Source organism: Hyperolius riggenbachi, chromosome 8 (assembly GCF_040937935.1).
Source record: "Hyperolius riggenbachi isolate aHypRig1 chromosome 8, aHypRig1.pri, whole genome shotgun sequence".
In the NCBI taxonomy this organism is placed as follows: domain Eukaryota; kingdom Metazoa; phylum Chordata; class Amphibia; order Anura; family Hyperoliidae; genus Hyperolius; species Hyperolius riggenbachi.
The window spans coordinates 269,528,277-269,548,370 of NC_090653.1; the positions used below are offsets into that span (position 1 = coordinate 269,528,277).

A 20,094-nucleotide genomic window follows, 5' to 3' on the forward strand; every position below is an offset into this window, starting at 1 on the left:
CCTTTAAATATCTGATACGTAAGTGGCTGACTCAGTCCTGACTCAGACAGGAAGTGACTACAGTGTGACCCTCACTGATAAGAAATTCACATTTTTTTTACCTATTTCTTGCTCTCAGAAGCCATTTTCTGCTAGGAAAGTGTTTTATTGTTGAAATTTCTTATCAGTGAGGGTCACACTGTAGTCACTTCCTGTCTGAGTCAGGACTGAGTCAGCCACTTACATACCTGATATCTCACTCTCTTTCAGGCAGAGAAAGAAAAAAAAAAAAAAAAAGAACACAGCTGAGTCATTTGTGTGCTTGGCACTGTACATACCCATGTCTATCTCATCATGTCACATGTCACTTCGGGTATCCTTTAAAGGGGTTCTGTTTTGGGTTTCTGAGAAGAAAAACAGACCCTTACCTTGGGCTTCTATCAGCCCCGTGCAGCAGTAATGTCCCACGCCGTCCTCCTCCCATCTGCTGTTCTCCGCCGCCGGCCCCGGTCTAAGCGGCATGGGATCCAACTGCGGCTGCGCTACAGTGGCCGTGCACCCGCTCGCTTCCGTCTGCGTCATCGGAAGCTTACTGCGCAAGCGCAGTACAAGGCTCCGTTGCACTGCGCCTGCGCAGTAAGCCTCAGATGACGCGAGCGGAGGCACGGCAACGCGCATTATTCGTCTGTGTGACAGCCGAATAATAGCCCGGTGCTGGCTGCGGGGAACGGCAGATGGGAGCAGGACGGCGTGGGACATTACCACTGCAGGTGGCTGATAGAAGCCCAAGGTAAGTGGCAGTTTTTCTCCTCAGGAACCCCCACAGAACCCCTTTAAGGGCTGGTTCACACGGTCTTCTGCCGAGCTTCTGCTCAGTGTCTCGTTCAAATGCCATCTTTTTTTTTTTTTTTTTTTCAAGAACGCCAGCATTTAACAGCTAACCTTTTAATATCTTTCAGCGTGTAGCATTTGAGAGCGTTGCATTTTTTGGGGCTTTTGGTGGCTTTTGCAGGAACGGGCTGGGATGTGTGTCTGCAGGAAGCTGAAATACGGTCTTTTGTTGGCTTTCATTGGCTTTTGCTGGTATTCAAACGCAGCGCCAGCAACAGCAAAAAACTTCTAGAAGCTGCCTGATGCTTTTGAGATGAAACGCCGGGATCTACTGCCAGGCTTTCGTTATAGCCTTTAAATGCTCCTTCTAAATGATCTTATTGATTGGCATGGGACGGCACTCAATCCCTAAAAACGTCACTTTCGCCCGCCGCCCAAAACGCTGCGTTTAACATCCGCAAAACGTCTGGGTGAACCAGCCCTAAATCAGAGGAGGCATCATTTTAAAATAATGTTCTATTGTGCCTGAACTTCTTCCTTAAAGTGTACTAGAGCTGTAGCAATAAAAAGATTTGATTCTTACCCGGGGCTTCCTCCAGCCCCATAAGCGCATGCGAGTCCCTCGCTGTCCTCCTGCGGGCTGCCATTCAGCCGCAATCAGCCCCAGTAACAGGCTCAGTCGCGTCAATTGGGATCTTCTGCGCATGCGCGGGACACATGCACAGAAGGACAGGAGGATGGCGAGGGACCTGTGTGCTATGGGGCTGGAGGAAACCTCAGGCAAGTATCAATTCTTTCTTTTGCTACTGCTCAGGTTTACTTTAAAGCGGTATCATCACCATAAAAATCAAATTTCAACAGCAACTGGTCTGAATGTATTAAGTGATAAAGATGCTAATCCTGCATTCAAAACTTTTTCTGCTGTTATGATTTGGAGTTATCACTTACTTTAGGAGCACTGGCCCTTTAGTAGTCGGTGCCAAAGAATTGCATGCTGGGGCTTCTTTTATCTATAATCTATTCCTCCTCTTCCCTTTATTTCCCTGCCAGCTGCTTATCTGAAACCTAATCCCCTACTCACTTGTGTTTACAAGCAAGGCTGAGGAGACTCAGCGATTGTAGGAGACAAGAAAAAAAGTAAAGGGCAGAAATGACATCACGAGTTAGCCTTAAAGAGACTCCGTAACAAAAATTGCATCCTGTTTTTTATCATCCTACAAGTTCCAAAAGCTATTCTAATGTGTTCTGGCTAACTGCAGCACTTTGTACTATCACAGTCTCTGTAATAAATCAATGTATCTTTCCCCTGTCAGACTTGTCAGCCTGTGTCTGGAAGGCTGCCAAGTTCTTCAGTGTTGTGGTTCTGCTATGCACTCCCCTCTCAGGGGGGAAAGAAACACACAAATTGATCTCTTGAGATTCAAAAGGAAAGCTGTATACAGCCTGCTTGTGTATGGATGTATTTTCTATGTGTGGACATACTGTACATCAACCTACTTCCTGTTTTGGTGGCCATTTTGTTTGTTTATAAACAAACTTTTTAAAACTGTTTTTAACCACTTTTAATGTGGCGGGGAGCGGCGAAATTGTGACAGAGGGTAATAGGAGATGTCCCCTAACGCACTGGTATGTTTACTTTTGTGCGATTTTAACAATACAGATTCTCTTTAACTGTGGGCAAAAGACATGGCCCCCACCAGGAACAGAATTCTCGTCATTTACTATATAACATTCACTGAAATCAAAATGTGGACAGTATATGTGTTATGTAAGTAGATCAAGTATTTATCTACTTATATATGTGTTTTTTTCCCTGGCATAGTATGGCTGATCCTACTGCTTTAAATTCATGATGCAGTTGTCGATCCATAAATGACCAGCAGATGGCCATCTTGCAGTTCATAAAAGTCTTTAATACCAGAATTACTCCACAGCGGCGTATAATAATCTTTTATTAAATCATATGACGTATATTTTATAGCCCTCCCATGCTTTAAGTGCTTGAAAACCAACACTAAGCAAATATAGTAAAAATAAGGGTCCCCTTAAATAACACACAATGGGGAAGTTCTGAAACCCTCATAGCACGGGACCACAATATCAGAGTATGACCCCAGATAAATCTCAACATAAGTGTCCAGTAAAGCAATAGTATGGCTGATTGAGAAGAGAGGCAACTCCTTCCTCCCAGGGGTAATGAAATATCTGATTCTTGCTCTTCCTTAAAGTGTACCCGAGGTGACATGTGACATGATGAGATAAACATGTGTATGTACAGTACTAAACCTATTAATAACCAGGGTGTTTTACTTGTTTTATTTTGCTGCCTGAAATATTTAATTTTTAAGGCTGGAAATTACAGCTTCTGTCTTGTCAGAACCTTGTCAGGAATATAGTAAACATCACTGATAAGCAAATTACAACCATAAAAGTTTTTTTGTGGCAAAATACATTTTCTACATATTTCTGAGAGCAGATGGATTGAGAAAGGGTTAATATAGTTCATGTATTTTCATTTAGGGACACTTAATAGACTGCAACTGAGCAGATACAACAAAACATTCAATCTACTTTCTAAATGTTTAAATATAAAATAAAATCCTGGGATGTCTTAAAAAGTCATTTTTAGGAGTAGGAGGATAAATATAATTGTTTATCTCATCAGTTTATTTTCACCTCGGGTTCACTTTAACATTTACTTGTAGCAAAAAAAAAAAAAAAAAAAAAAAAAAGTACCCCAAATGGGTATTTACCTAAGTCAAGGCTTCCCCCGCCCCCATTTCATTTTTACACATTGCTTTAAAGAGAATCCTAAGTGAGGAAACACACTTCAGGTTTTTTTATATACCTATGCAGAGGGTATGGGGAGGTCCTGCCTGTATACCAGACCGTCCTCAGTCCATCCTGTTGTTCCAGCGCCATGCCCAGTTTAGGTTATTCGACCTGCTCTGAAGAGCTAGGTAGACAAGTTACTTTAACCAGGGATGGTGCGGGATCAATGGTATAGACCAAGGACAGGGAACGGTCTATGGTATCCAGAGCCTTTCCTCTGCATAGGCATGGATGAAACCTGAAGTGAATTCCTCATGTCCAATTTGCTTTAACCTCCCTGCCGGTTATCCCGAGCTCAGCTCGGGGTAACCTGCCACGGAGGATTCCTCAGGCCCTGCTGGGCCGATTTGCATAATTATTTTTTTTTGTTACACGCAGCTAGCACTTTACTAGCTGCGTGTAACTTATGATCGCCGCCGCTCCGCGCCGATTCGCCGCAACCCGCCGCATCAGAGGGTGCCCCCCAAGAGACCCGTGCGCTGCCTGGCCAATCAGCTCCAGGCAGCGTCGAGGGGTGGTTCGGGACTCCCTCTGACGCACGACGTCGATGACGTCATCGCGCCCGTCGCCATGGCGACGGGGGAAGCCCTCCTGGAAATCCCGTTCAGAACGGGATTTCCGGATGGGTAAATTCGCCGGCGGCGATCGGCGCATTCGGGGGGACGCCGCAGGGAGGGGGGGAAGCATGTAGCTAGCGCTAGGCTAGCTACATGCTACAAAAAAAAAAAAAAAAAAAAGCCAAAAAACACCCTCCCTGCCGTGCGCAGCAATTTTTTATAACGGCAGGGAGGTTAAGTTGAATTTAGGACTTTGTGACCATGGATATAAACTGTCTGGATGCCACGCCTCCTCATATAGGCCAGTTCTGAATTGAAGCATCCTGGCACTCTCCCGTCCCATGGCTGACAGTTATACCTCACACAACACCCCACCCCTGGCATTGTAACTCCCCCGCCCCCATATTTCCTCATGTCTATTGGAGCTATCTCCCACAGAGCCACATCCTAGTAGTCGTCCTTCCCCCCCCCCCCCCACCTAATTAACTCCCTGGACTGCATCCCACAATGCCACACCCCTGGCATGTTGTCTGACACCCCCCACCCCACCGGTATGCCTCACTTCTTGGAATTACCTCATTTACGTGGAATGCTGTTCTCACCCAAAAGGCCTCCCTAATAGCTACAATGACATTATCTACTCAGCCACACTCCCAACAAATCACAGTTCCAGGCCTACCCAGTAGTAAGGCAACTGTCTCTATTGTTTTTCCAGTGGCAGTGTGGGTGACGTGTATATAACCCACTTCCTTGTGTAGGATCTGTATGCAGTCTTTGCCTATAGAAATGGCCCCCAAGATCAGGGCTGTGCAGTTGGTACCATGATCCTGACAGTTTCACTTATGTGAACCTTATTGCATTGTGGGAAATAACAGCGGTTTACAGCTGGGTCCAACTGCAAAAAAAAAAAAAAAAGAAAGCAGCATCTCCTTCCACTGACATCACCTGTCAGCAGTAACAATGTCACCATGTGGTAAATGTCATCATGTAAATCAGGGAGAAGAAAGATTTTACAATGAGCAAAAACTGACTAAATCACTTATGCATAATTATTGTAAAAATAAAGCACTTTTTGTATTACATTATTTTCACTGGAGTTCCTCTTTAAACTGTTTACACCCCGGGTGGACATGCTAACGTCTAAAATCAGTGATGCAGGTTCTGTATATTGAAATAATGATTAAAGTGGAATGAAACTCAGAACTTCCTGTCTGCTCTAAAAAAAAGATTACCCACAGCATGATGACCTTTACAGGGGAAAACATTTCTTTATTACAATTTATGGAAATCTTAAAATAAACCTGAAGTTTTAACTTGATTTCATTTTCCAGGGAGCACTACTAGGTAAGCCTCAGTGTTTACTGAGGGCTGCCTTGGCAGAGCTCCTGCAGTCCATTCACAGCTGCTGCAAAGAACTAAGTAGACCCTTTGAACTGGCTAAACAAACATAGAACACAGAGCAGTGATTTTTTTTTCAGCAACTATATGTGTAATAAAGACTTTTCATTGTGTGCTGTGCAAGAGTTCTGTCCACTTTAATGATTAAAGATCCATTTTTAGACCTCAAAACAACATTTGACCGATAAGCATAGGAATACTTTAATATCTTAATTAATGTTCAGCGCTGCGTAATATGTTGGCGCTTTATAAATACAATAAATAATAATAATAATAATAATATCTGATAAAGTCTTTGGTTTGGCCACTTGTCTATATAACCCCGGATGTTTCTTTTCCAGGTACAACGGGGAGGTTGGTGATATTGTAGTCGGAAGAATAACTGAGGTATGTACTGATCTCATTCTGAATAGTTAGCTGAACACTCAGAGAGGTATTCCGTCTCCTCTCAGCTCTACGTTATTTTTGCTGAAAAATGCTTTTCAAGCTTTTTAGTCACATTTATTGCAAACGATTGCTGCCTCTGTTCCCTACTGTAAATAAGTTGCACCATAGACAAAGCGTCCTGTGACCTGGAGGCGCCAGGACAGGTGAGTATTTAACTCATTGACAACTCCCCTCCCCCCCCCCCCCCAAATCTGTCCTTCTTAAGACTGAGTCAATTTAAGTCAAGGTACTCTTTAACATTCATTTTAATTCAGGTTAACTGCCCAGTCAAATGTCTGTGTACACTTCCCTTTATCAAGATTATATAAATAAGAAGTCTCGACCTAATGGTTGGTTCCTGCAGGTGCAGCAGAAGCGATGGAAGGTGGACACCAATGCCCGTTTGGACTCAGTACTGCTGCTTTCAGCTGTGAACCTTCCTGGAGGGGAACTGGTAAGCGTTTGCTCATTTTTGCCTGATAATGTCTGCTGAGAAAACAGCACGGTACATTTATAAAAGCTGGTGCAAAAGTTCAGCAGCTGCTAATAGCAGCCAAATCAGAATCCTTGACTTCGGGAGCGGCTTCATTTTTGCTCCTGTTTTGCTCCAATTTTCTTTGCTCCAGTTCTGATAAATCTGGCCCAGTATTTTTTGTCAGCTGAAACAATCATTCACCTTTGCTTTGTGCAGCAGCAGGCCTTGCAGCCTGTGAGATTGATACCTGCTGAGGTTGGAGCAGGCAGGGGGTGATGAAGCAGAAGGGACAAAGTTTGGCCTCACTGATAGCTTCCCACATTAGACAGAGGGGGGCAGTATTCGTTTTTTTCTGGTTTCTAATTGCTGTAGGAGCTGCCATTTTTCCTCCTTCCCCTTCTCTCTGCCCTTATTTTTTATATCCAGGGGAAGGTGTGAAGGTAATCAAATGTTACTTCTCTAAAGGGGGTTTAAAGTACAGTGTCCCCCCACGTGGCTGCGCAGGATGCATACACACAAGTGCGCCTGCGCAGCTCTCAGCCCTCCTCCAGCCACGTCTCTATGGCACAAGAGGACGCAGGGAACAAGAATCCTGCGCAGCCGCGGCTCAGCGGCCATCTTTAGTGAGGAAAATAACACGACCCGTGCGGTTGGGTCGGGACCCGCCGGGGGGCTAGATAAAACTAATTGCAGGCAGCGGAATGAAAGGGAGGGCTCAGATGACGTCCTCTATGGCCTAGGTTCTCAACATGCGGTACGCGTACCCCAGGGGGTACTTCTGATGGTTCCAGGGGGTACTCGGGATTGATATACTTAACCAAGAATAACAAATTTAGAGATTTAGAAAATTATAATTCTTATTTAAACAACATCAAATTAGTATTTTAGCTAATTAAAAGCAATAATAAATGCTTGCACATTGTTTAGAACCAATTATCATGTACTACGATTAAATATATATTTGTCAAGGGGTACTTGTGATCATGTTTACTATGCTAGGGGGTACTCGATGAGTACAGGGTTTTAAAAGGGGTACACACTTATAAAATGTTGAGAAACACTGCTCTATGGTACAAAAAAATGTACAGGTACTGATCTTTTTTTTTTTTTTTTTAGTGTATGGGCTCGTAAGTTCCTCCTTTTTTTTTTTTTTTTTTTTTTTTTTTTTTAATTTACATTTTTTATTGAGAAGCAAGAGCATATATAACAGTACAAAATGCACAGTGTATAAAACCATAAAAAGAATGGCACAGGAAATATAGTATAATAAAAATGTAATACACGCTGAGCACAAGTCCAGGGCATCATAATTAGTTACTGGATAATATAAATTCAAAAAAGGAGAGGTTGTGGGAATAAGTAATCCCCAAACATACAACCTCTCCAGATAATGGCACTGGAGTAAAAGAATGACCAGAGAGCTCCTCAAGAAGTTTTTCCACCATCTACAAAAAAAAGAGGACGAAAAAGGAGAGAGGAAAGAAGAGAATAAGGAAAGGGTGTCTGAGCCAATTTTGTCCTACATAAGCGTAAAATTATAAAAAGAGGTACATTGCCCTGAACAAAAGATAGACATTAGAGCTTAACCAGTAATTAAAGGAGAGGCGTTCCTCTTTAAATTTTACTTTAATGCCGCTTCCACATTCAAAGTGATCCCGAGCCGAAGCTCAGGATCAAAATCAGATACTTACTTTAAAATGGGTTGGAAGTCCATATTAACTGAAAAAAAATAATAAAATATCATTCAATAGGAAATTACTTCGTCAACCTACCTTTCCCATTGATTTTAGTGTTCACTGGCAGAATTTAGTAAAAAAAAGTAATATGAAAAAAGAAACATTTTTATGCTGGTTTCCATCTTGACTGATTCTCTGTAATGCCAAAAGTGACATCACTTCTGCCCTTTTCTTTTTCAACCCAGCCCAGTGTTTTATTTTCCCCTCCCTGCTGTCCCTCCCACAGCACATATCACCTTGACTACAAGCTTACATCAGTGTGCAAACCTCCCTAAGGCCTTGTTCACATTAGGCAACTCGTATGGCTGTGCGTACGGAACGCAAGCGCACCCGATCGCAAGCCATATGCATTGTGTTGCTGATCTCGTTCATTGCAGTGAATGGGATCATCGATGAGCTTTTGCAAAAATGCGTGCAGCAGTGATAGCACATCGCACTATATATTGAATCACTAGTGTTAAGCAAGATAATCCTAACATAGCATGAATATCAGAAGTGCTCTCTATGCACTTCTGATGTTGTTGCTGATTGCATACTATAAGCACTGCTGAAATGTGCACTGCAGTGCTTATAGTGTGATTAAGGCATAATTGCCCTTTTCCACTAGCAAGCACGATCGAAAGCTGCTTTTTCCACTGTCCACGTTGAACTGTACCGCCGCCGGGAATGCAGTGCGATTGCAACGAGAAATGCGCCACTTGGCGATCGTGGAAAAATAGCATTTTACTGTTCATGAACGATTCGTTCATTTGAACTGGTTCTTCCTTGTGAGCCGAGTGATCCAATTCATCACACTGAACGATTCATTTGTAACAGTTCAGTGGATGAAACAGGAATGCAGCTGCTGAGCTGTAAGGAGTAAGCCAGAGAGAAGGAACTCCTCCCAGCTCACTCAGGGATCAGATTACAGCAGCTGCTCCTGACTCTTAACTGATCTGTTCTGAACAGTTCCTTGGCTCAATGATTCAAAGAAGGAACTGTTTGAACGGATCTTCGGTTCAAGTAGTGAAAGTGCAGAATCGGAGGCTGATGTGCATTTACAAAGTGAACACAGTCATCCAATTTGCATCCACAAAATTTTACACAGAATGTGTTGTGTGTTCATGATCCGGATCTTTTTAATGAACTGATTGGAATGATCCGGATCATTGAAAAGAACCGGACTTCCCATCACTACGCAAGACTTTAAAACAAAGGAGGGGAGGAGGAGGGGAAAAAAAAACTCCACAATCCAGCAGGCTTACCTACAACCTCCCAGTCCAGTGACTCGGCCACGCACAGGCATGGGTGAGTTGGGGGGAAAATGAGGGGAAGACATATTCGTACCACATTTCAAAAATTAAAGGGGGTATACATAATATTGAGGACAAAAATATTTTTTACACTTGTTTTTATCTTTGGTGTTGCAACCCCTGTTAAGAGATCAGCGGTCCGTTGTCCCCCGGCGCTGAGTGCGGCTCCCCTCCTCTGTTACGTGGGCGGCTGTGCAGTAGTAAGAAGCAGCTCGTATAGGAGCGGCTCCGGCTTACTGCACATGCGTGGGCGTGCTCGCGGGACTGCTTCGCTGCCACACTGTAGGAGAAGGAGCTGCGTGGCCCCAATATGATTGGCTACAATGCCCTCTCGCTAATCTTCTGGGGGACTGCACTCAGCGATGGGAGACATCAGAATACACAGGGAAGCCTCAATAGGATCCTGAGGCTTCCCTCTCTTTAGGAAAGTATTTTAAAGTGGATCCGAGATAAACTTTTACTCATTGCATAATTGTTCCTTTCATATAGTTTATAGGGCATTCCTCAAGCCAAATATTTTTTTTTGTTTTGTTTTAATACTCTAATTCCCTATAAACTAAACAAGCCTCGCCCACAGCTTTTTCAGAGAGCATTGGCACTCAGTCCCATGTAGCAAGGGCTTATGGGAGTTCAGTCTGGGCAGGAGGAGGAGGAGGTTGCTAGCCAGAGATTTCAGAGGCAGAGGGGAGGAGGGAGGAGGAGAAGGGGAGTGAATTTGTCACAGTCTGAGGGCTGGAGATGCTATCAGCTTGCCTGTGTGTAATGTGGCAAACAGAACATGGCTGCCCTCGTATCACAGGAATAAATAATCATAAACTGTTGAAGCTGTTTTTAGCTAGATTTGCTGTGTAAACAATCTAAACTTTAGATAAGATATATAGACAAGTTATTTGTTAGTTAGTTTTTCATCTCGGATCCGCTTTAAGGACCTTTTTGAAGTATAGAGAAGGTCAATAAGATGCAAGTTATCGCAGCTTATAGGCGAATGCACCTTGATGTATTTTAGTTGTGAAATTAAACCATTGCACCTGCAGGAAACCCACACTAGCACAGAGAGAGCATGCATACTTCCAGCACTACTGCCCTGGGTGCTGCTGAAGAGTGCTAACTTTGCTATCAGCTGCTGGCTGTAGGTGAGATGAGCACTGTCATTTATGGCCACTAGATGCCACTGTTGCAATGTCAGTGTGTGTTCTGCAGGCATGACTGAACTGCATTGCACAGGAATCAGGCTGTGCAGTAATTGGATATTTTTCCCCTCTTTTTGTTACGGATCTCTAAGTGATCACTTATTTAGTGCTTAACACACATTGTTATACGTGAAGCTTATAACAGGCACTGATAATAGGCTAAAAAAGCTGCAAGTACTTTCATATTCATCGGTGGGAAGGAGATAATGAAGTGAATGCTAAGAAGAAATGCTTTTTTTTCAGGATATGAATATTTATGAATATATAATTTTATTGAAAAAGGCTGGTCACTTGCACAGGACAATGATAAACATACACATGATAAAAGGGTAGTGATTGTAGTACTGGGAGCCATTAGAGAAACCGTAACCAAGAATTAAACTTCATCCCAATCAGTAGCTGATACCTCCTTTCCCATGAGAAATCTATTCCTTTTTCTCAAACGAATCATCAGGGGGGTCTGTATGGCTTATATGTTGGTGAAACCCCTCCCACAGTGTGATGTCAGGACCATGGTCCTGACCGTTTCCTGTTTGTGAACCTCATTGCATTGTGGGAAATAACAGCTGTTTACAACTGCACAACAACAACAAAAAAGCAAGCAGCATCTCCTTCCACTGATATCACCTTCCAGCAGTAAAAATGTCACCATGTGATGAATGTCAGAATGTAAATCAGGGAGAGGAAAGATTTTACAATGAGCAAACACTGACTAAATCATTTATACATAATTATTGTAAAAATGAAGAACTTTTTTTATTACATTATTTTCACTGGAGTTCCTCTTTAACGGCGAATAACTCTGCTGCGTGTATGGGAACTCTTAAAGAGAATCTGTATTGTTAAAATGGCACAAAAGTAAACATACCAGTGCGTTAGGGGACGTCTCCTATTACCCTCTGTCACAATTTCGCCGCTCCCAGCCGCATTAAAAGTGGTTAAAAACCGTTTTAAAAAGTTTGTTTATAAACAAACAAAATGGCCACCAAAACAGGAAGTAGGTTGATGTACAGTATGTCCACACATAGAAAATACATCCATACACAAGCAGGCTGTATACACCCTTCCTTTTTAATCTCAAGAGATCATTTGTGTGTTTCTTTCCCCCTGCAGCTATCTTCCACTGAAGTGTCAGGCTGTTTCTTCCTGCAGAGTGCAGACAGCTGTGCCTGTATGTAATTCCTCAGTATGTGAAAGCCCAGCCAGCTCAGAGGAGGATTTATCCATCTTGTAAAAGATAATAGAACAGAGAGAAGCTGCACTAATCTAAATATCACACAGGCAGTGTGCAGAGAGGGGCCTGGATGGGGGAGTTCATAGCAGAACCACAACACTGAAGAACTTGGCAGCCTTCCAGACACAGGCTGACAAGTCTGACAAGAGAGAGATAAGTTGATTTATTACAGAGATGGTGATAGTAGAACGTGCTGCAGTTAGCCAGAACACATTAGAATAGCTTTTGGAACTTGTAGGATGATAAAAAACAGGATGCAATTTTTGTTACGGAGTCTCTTTAAGGTGCGTACACACATGCGACTATAGTCGTTTGAAAAGATCGTTCCCCGATCCTTTCAAACGACGATCGTTTGAAAAAAAATCAGCCAACGACCATTAAGTCTAACGACGAACGAGCTAGATCGTTCAAAACGAATGATCTAGCTTGGCGGATTTTTCCCAACGACGATCGTTTGCAAAAGTAGTACATCGTTGGAAACGGTCGTTCGTACTAGGCTTGACATGCGCATTTCACTATTTCTCCATGGAACTTTTCATTTTTATGCGCAGGCGCAATAGTTACTTTTACGTGATGTAACGTTCCTTCTAACGATCAGATCGTTACACACCTTTAAAACTAACTTTACTTAGGTCGTTCTTTCATCAATTAAAGTTCCTTCGTCGTTGACAACGAACGATCGTTGTCGCATGTGTGTACGTAGCTTTAGAGGTGTCACATGATCTCCCTCTGTGCTCTGAGGGAGAAGGCTACATGACATCATAGCCTAGGCTGTGACATCACTAGGAGGGCGGGGTTACATAACAATATACAGCAATATATAGATTTAGGAAGTGTTTCTGGATCTGAAACCGGGTAATTAACCGGTTCCAGACTGAAGCAGTACAAATTTACATCCTGCAGGTGAAGCTGCGGCTTTGACAGGATGTAGATTTTACTGCTCCGGTTGTGAGCGGCCCCGCAGCGATCGCACGCACCCGAGGTCAGAGATTCAGCTGTCAATGGCTAACTTAATCTCCTGGAATTGATCAGGCGTCGCGCAGATTGGCTCCTGATCATGGAGGTAAACAAGCTCCTCACCTATCCACGTTCCCCTGACGATCGCTGGCGCCTCCGTCCTCATAAGCAGCCAGCCCATACTGAAGCATGTACCAGCCTGGCTTGCTGATGTCATCAAGTAAGGACCCCAGTACATGATTCAGTACTGGGCTGGCTGCCGTGATGCCTGCTCGCCGCTGGAGAGGGAGAGGTGAGTAATAATCACTCAGCATTGCTTCCTGCTGCTCTGCATGGGGGGGGGGAGGGGGGTGGCCCTAGACTAACAGGAAATGTTTAAGGAAGAGGGTGGGAAAACCAGATCCAGGTATATGGATGCTCTTGTCCTGAATTGGGGGGGGGGGGGGGGTGTATGCCAGTCCTTAAAGGGTTAAAGGACTACTTATGTGTAAGATTGTAAACATAGATGTTTGCACCGCCAGGATGTCGTGGGAAGCCTCTTCTTAGGTGAGATAAAGATGAAACGTATCACTACCGTAAGGGGATGCTGTTGCGTAACCTACTCTGAAGTTTTTCAATCCACTGGTTTATATTTCCTCTTTAATATGCTGCTGCAGAGTTATTGGATTGTTGAAGGTTTTGGTTTTTGCTGCAAGTGGTTAAGGAACAGCTCCTCCTAGTGGAAGCTGCTGACAGATGATGTGATGGGTCAGCATGTTAGATTGCCTCAGTACGTTTAATGTATGTTATTAGCTTTCTCCTAAATGGAGTTTAGAGGCAGTAGAGACCGCATGGGGTTCCCAGCTATAATGTGACGTTCCACGTTCAGGAGGTGATTCAGCCCTGACCTGCACAGCATACTGTTTGTTTAAAGCAGAAATAGTCGAAAATGAAGTGTTCTTTAGAATCTATAGCTTTCACTGGTGGGTTCATGTAAATGATGTCTGCCGGTCCCCCAGGTGTGATTATCAGCCATTGATCTTATGGAGCAGCACATAAAAGCCTTTGGGACTTTTAGCTGTAATTGCAGGGCCTGCAGGATCTCTGACCCTGACACGCCCCCTTCATGTTCTGCTTAGCTCATTCTTTGTGTCCTGTCACAGCCTGCAGACTAGGCGTTACTAAAGGAGTAAGGGCTCCATTCACTAAGCCTGCCCCCAATACACTGCATTCCGAATCTTGAAAGATTTCAGCCTCCGCAGTCTGCCTGCACTCCCCCTACGTGTAAATCCCGCCCCCCCCCCCCGCCATCAGTGTATGTGCAGTGTAAAATCTCACCTGCCCTGACTACCAGCCTCGTCCATTCTCACCGCCGAGCTCCACCACATGACGTGTGTGTGTGGGGTCATGCACACGCGCCTGGGGCCACACTGGGGTAATGGCAGGTGAGGCCAGGAGTCATGGCAGGAAGATTTTACACTGCAGGTGCAGCGGCGGACAGCATTTTACACTTGGGATGGGGGGGGGGGGGGGGGCAGTGGCAAGGCAAGGAGGTCGTCAAGATGTCTAATGTCATTAGAGCCGTGCGCCTGATCAAACGCTTTTGACCAATCTCTTTCCAGTGGCCCGAAATCGATTGAATCATTGATCGGGTGGACATGTTGCTGCACCAATTTTCATCTGATTTGATAAAATGTATCAATTTGGATGGTCGATCTGGCCCTAAAATCGGTAATGTATGGGCACCTTAAAATTACCTCATGTGATAAAAAAGTGTTTTTTTGTTTTCTTGTGAGTATTCATTCAAATTTCAGTTAATTATCAGACCACTTCATGACAATTGCAAAGATTTTTGAAATGACCTCATTCAATATATTAAAGAATCAGGCAGTATTTTGTTGGGTATTTGTTGGATTATTGCAGTGCAGGCAAAATGGAAGCCAGATCTGATACAGATAGCTTTCTTTATTATACTGACAAGTAAAGAGCAAGTCCAAGCTGCATGAAATGGACATAAGAATTGTATCAGCGCAAAACCCTTACTCCTTTAGTAAAGCCTAGTCTGCAGGCTGTGTCAGGACACAAATAATGAGCTAATTAACCATTAATTAGCTTATTAACCATTTCTAATTACTACACAAAAATATTGAGGATTTGTATTTTACATGAGTAGGGGAAAAAGTTTTTTATTCACTTTCCCACTCTCTAGAGTTTAAATAGTGGCTGGATAGTGTACTGGTTAAGGGCTCTGCCTTTGACATGGGAGACCAGGGTTCGAATCCTGGCTAGGTCAAGTACCTATTTAGTAAGGAGTTCAAGGCAAGACTCCCTAACACTGAGACTCCCTAACACTGCAGGGTGGCCTCTTGAGCGCGTCCCAGTGGCTGCAGCTCTTGAGTGCTTTGAGTCCAACAGGAGAAAAGCGCTATACAAATGTTCAGATTATTATTATAAAGTGTACCTGTAGTGGAAAGTGCCCCTGAGGTGTACGTACTTTGGGGGAGGGGGTGGCTCTTGATCTTAAAGAGGCTCCCCCCTTCCCTCCTCAGCAAACGGGAATTCAGTGCTGGGACCCCCACAGAGGTGCCTGGCTCTTCTACTGACCACATATGCTATTGCTCCGTTGTTATTGCCTGATGAAGCGGGATCAAACCTGCGAAACGTGTTGCATATTTGGAGTTCATAAATAACATATATTGACTGTCATTACTACAGTCGTTGTGTGTCTTTAACATCTTGTCTGTCTTACCGCGTGTGTTGTTTTTTGTGAATTGACATTTGAGTCAATGTATATGACGCTGAGAATTTACCTAACTAGTAACACCAGACATATATCTTACTTTTTATGTGTAATTTCCACCTGCAAGAGTACCTGAGACAAAGAACATAAATAATTAATACTTACCTGGTGCTTCCATCAGCCCCATGTACATCGTGGCCTCCCTGGCTACTCCGTTCGTTTGCAGTCGGGCCCAATATTAGCCGGGGTGCACTGCGCATTTCACGTACGATAACTCAGGGCAGGGCTGCTGCTGATGGCTATACCTGTACTAATGCATAGTGGTAGGGAGTGCTTGGTATGTACCTGATCTAGACGCAGGATCAACTCTCCTCTTCCACCACTGGGTGGCGCTATATGCTGACATTATCCTCTTAGACCTGATCACATGATATGATGTGTGATCGGGACCCGAAGGTGGATGTTATACAGCGTCTCTTGGTGGTGGAAGAGGAGAGCTAATCCTGCGTCCAGATCAGGTAAATATCAATCGCTCCTTGTGCCACTTTGCGTTAGGCTGCGGCAGGCACACTTGCAGGCTGGGGAGGCTCCAGGCCCGGTCTGCCCATGATGCCAAGTGAGGCGACTTCCTCAGACGGCAGAAGTCTGGGGGCAGCATCAGACAGAAACAGGAAGTGAAGAGAGTGCCTGGCCAACCTATACTGGGGGCAACTGTACCTGGTTAACCTATACTTGGGGCAACTGTACCTAGCTACACCAACACTGGGGGCACCTATAACTGGCTACCTACCTATACTGAGGTGGGCTCACCACAGCTATAATGGGTGGTGCAAATTGTCAGGTGCTGTGCGATCATTCCAATTCGGGGGGCGGGAAGGCGCGTTGCATCCTCACAAGTTTGCCTCAAATAGCAAAAAGTCTAGATCCGGCCCTGGGAGGCACCGAAGAACGTGGGGCTCCAGCAGGTTAGAAAATAAATGGCAAGCAAAAGGTTAAAGGGTTAGTGCCTAGCGCCGCATGTGACAGGCACTTCTGCTCCCCTTGACTCGCTGGAATGACATTCTTTGGCAGTAACTTAAAATGTTACATGACACAAGTGACTCTCCGGGGAGCCGTCTGACTCTCTGAGGCACCCAGAGTCATTATACGGCCCGCTGATCTTCCATGTCTCCTGTTCTCTTTCAGAGGAGAAGGTCGGCGGAGGACGAGCTGGCGATGAGGAGCTACCTGCAGGAAGGAGACTTGATTAGTGTATCCTTTGACAGAGGCAGAGCTGGAACGGGATCACTGGCGGGGTGCTGTGCCAGGCAGCTGTGCCGGTCTATAAATACACCTCGCCAGCCCATCTCTCGGCGTGTGACAGAACGAGCCGCCAGAGCCCTTTCAGAGCCGCTACTGAGTGACAGGATCTGTTCTGGAGCAAGTAGGAGAACGGCAGGCTGCTCAATCACCGGACCGACAGTAAGAAGGGGCACGTGAGACGGATGGGCGACTCCTAGTGGGCAGAAGAGATGAATGACTCGGCCGTCAGCGGTGGTAAGAGGATACGGCCCCGAAACCAGTCTCCTGCTAAATACACGGCTGAAACCAATATATTCTGGTGCTGTGCTTATGCTGCTGCGATCCTGCCACGTCTAATACTATTAATAGCTGCACAGCTTAAAGCGGAACTGTAAGGTGTTTTTAAACACATTGTTTCGCTTACCTGGGGCTTCCCCAAGCCCCCAGCAGCCGCCCAGTCCCGCGCCGGTCCTGCCCGAGCCGCCGTTCTTTCGCCGCAGTGCCGTCGACTTCTAAGTCGACGCCAGCGCAGCCCTGCCAAGCGTATCTTTTCATCGCGTTCCCCTCTGCAATAGCAGGAGATGCGAAGAAAGGATACGCGTGGCCAGAGCCGCACAGGCGCAGTGGCCCGACGGAGAACCCGAAAGTAGCTGGCGGTGGGAGAACGGCGGCTCGGGCAGGACCGGCGTGGGACAGGACGGCTGCTGGGGGCTTGGGGAAGCCCCAGGTAAGTGAAACAATGTGTTTAAAAACACTTTACAGTTTCGCTTTAAAGCGGACCTAAACTCTTGCACAAGAGACAAGTAAAACACAGAGACATCCACCCTGTGTGTATTTACAGAGAACAGCCTGTCTAATTCTCCCTTATCTGTAAGTTATCACAAGTGTAATTTGAGCTGTCACTAGTGATTTGCAGAAATGACGCCTATGCGTAATTATCATAATTTCGGGTAATTTTGTTGTCATTTTGCATAATTTTGTGCCAACTTTATTTTTTTATAGCAAAGCCCCCATACTTGCTGCTTTTTTTTTTTTTTGCCACTTGTACCCACTCTTCTTCTTAATGCTGGGAATACACATTGCTTTTTTTCGGTCGATTTTCCGTCCGATCGATTTTCGATTTGTTTTTCCGCTTGATTTCCCGTTCGATTCTCTTATCTTTTCTTATCTATTTCCACTCACTTCTATTAGAAATCGATCAGAAAAGCGATCGAAAATAAGATCGACATGTCGGAAATTATCGAACCATCTATCTGCTGAAAAAACGTATGCGGTATTCCCAGCATAACATATGTAGCAATGTTGGTGTTAATACAATATATGGGGGCTTTGCAGTTCACTGCTAAAGTCGGCTCAAAATTACGCAAAAAGTACACCAAATTTTACCTGAAATTAGGAATGACTACACAAAATCAATTGAATTTACAAATCGTAATTACATATAAGTGCAGTTTCGAAAATGTAAGGGAAATTTCACGTAATCGTAATGAGCTCATTATGATCACGACTAGCTGTCACCTCTGTATGATCTGTGCTGACTGTGTGTTAATATGCAACCACAGGAGGTTAAAATGATTTTGGCGGCCAGTCGACCAATAGACAGGTCTCTCTCTGATCGAATCTGATGAGAGAGAGATCTGTTGGCTGCCATAAACCACAGGCCGATTCCTGATCAATTTCAGCATGAAAACTTTCGGCAATCGGCCTAGTGACGCCGCCTCCTCACCCCTGGTTGTTGCCCCCCCAGTGTAAATGTATGCTACTTGTCCATGCTATATTACCTCTCCACTGCCCGCTGAACTCCTCCTCCGGGTTCCTGCCCCACATGGTTGCCAACTACGGGGAGGAAGAACACGGAAGAGGAGTATGTTGGACGGTGGAGAGGTAATGTTTTAATGCAAGGGCATGGGGGTACATTTACACTACGGTAGACATAGGCCGGCGGGTTTCAGTCAAGTTCCTTGTTGGCCATAAACGCACACCGTTATGCCACGCACCCGATCTAGCATGCCTGACATCTTGCAGCATGTCCAATCGATACATTCGACCAATTTCGTCATGAAACTGGTCAAATTGTAGATCGGGAATGCTTTTGGCGGCACCGATTTTTACCCGATTCGATAATAATTATCTTAATTGTACCAAGGAAAAAAATAGACAATTTTTCCTGCCTTAGACTGGTTATTCCTTCACAAACCTTCCCAGGCTGAGGTCCAGGCGGTGTACTCTGATGGGGCGCTCTCCCTGCACACTCGCAGCCTCAAGTACGGCAAGGTAGGACTCTCAGTGGTTCTGACAAGGTCATCTCTTTCATGGTCTTTATATCACCAATGACTCTTTGTCTTCAGCTTGGACAGGGTGTTCTGGTTCAAGTGTCCCCTTCACTGATAAAGAGGAGGAAGACCCACTTCCACAATCTCCCCTGCGGGGCCTCCATCATTCTGGGGAACAACGGCTTCATCTGGCTTTTCCCCACTCCAGAGCAAACCGATGAAGAGGCGGGAGGATTTGTCACCAATCTGGAGGTAATGTATTATAGCTTCAAAGGAATATACCATGGGGTTCATTCACTATAACTAATAGTGTGCCTTATCAGAGTTAACATGCCTTATCAGAGTTAAAATGTCTTATGAAAACGTGCCTTATCAGTTAGCGTGCCTTATCAGAGTAGCATAGCAAGCAATACGAACTTATGCCTGCTAATTGGCAATGACGAGAGCTCCACTTGTCCTGCCCTGAGCCCCTGCAGGTCCAATCACTTTAAAGGACATTATCCCCGCACTTTAAATTGGCCCAATAGGCTGATAGTGTCCTATTGAGCCGATCAAAGTGCGGGGATAATGTCCTTTAAAGTGATTGGACCCGCAGGGGCTCAGGGCAGGACAAGTGGAGCTCTTGCCATTGCCAATTAGCAGGCATAAGTTCTTAGCGCTCGCTATGCTACTCTGATAAGGCATGCTAACTCTGATAAGGCATGTTTTCATAAGACATTTTAACTCTGATAAGGCACGCTATTTGTTATAATGAATCAAACCCCAAGAGTAATCAATGAAATCCACATTGAATTACAGTGTACATTTTCTAATTTATACCCTTTTATCTTAAAGTTAACCTGAACTGAGTAAAATTATTTAAATAAACACATGATGTACCTGTAATGAATATTCCATACTTACCTCGCTGTCAT

General features: G+C 44.6%; 1 protein-coding gene across 1 annotated transcript in view; it reads left to right on the forward strand.

Moving 5' to 3' along the window:
- The window catches only part of EXOSC2 (exosome component 2), a 43,251-nt gene that overhangs the window by 16,147 nt on the left and 7,010 nt on the right, over positions 1–20,094 (forward strand). The window contains exons 3-7 of the mRNA XM_068248844.1: positions 5,939–5,984; positions 6,388–6,477; positions 16,812–16,877; positions 19,113–19,181; positions 19,256–19,432. Coding sequence (XP_068104945.1) covers positions 5,939–5,984; positions 6,388–6,477; positions 16,812–16,877; positions 19,113–19,181; positions 19,256–19,432 — 448 coding nt within the window. The remainder of the gene's footprint in view (positions 1–5,938; positions 5,985–6,387; positions 6,478–16,811; positions 16,878–19,112; positions 19,182–19,255; positions 19,433–20,094) is intronic.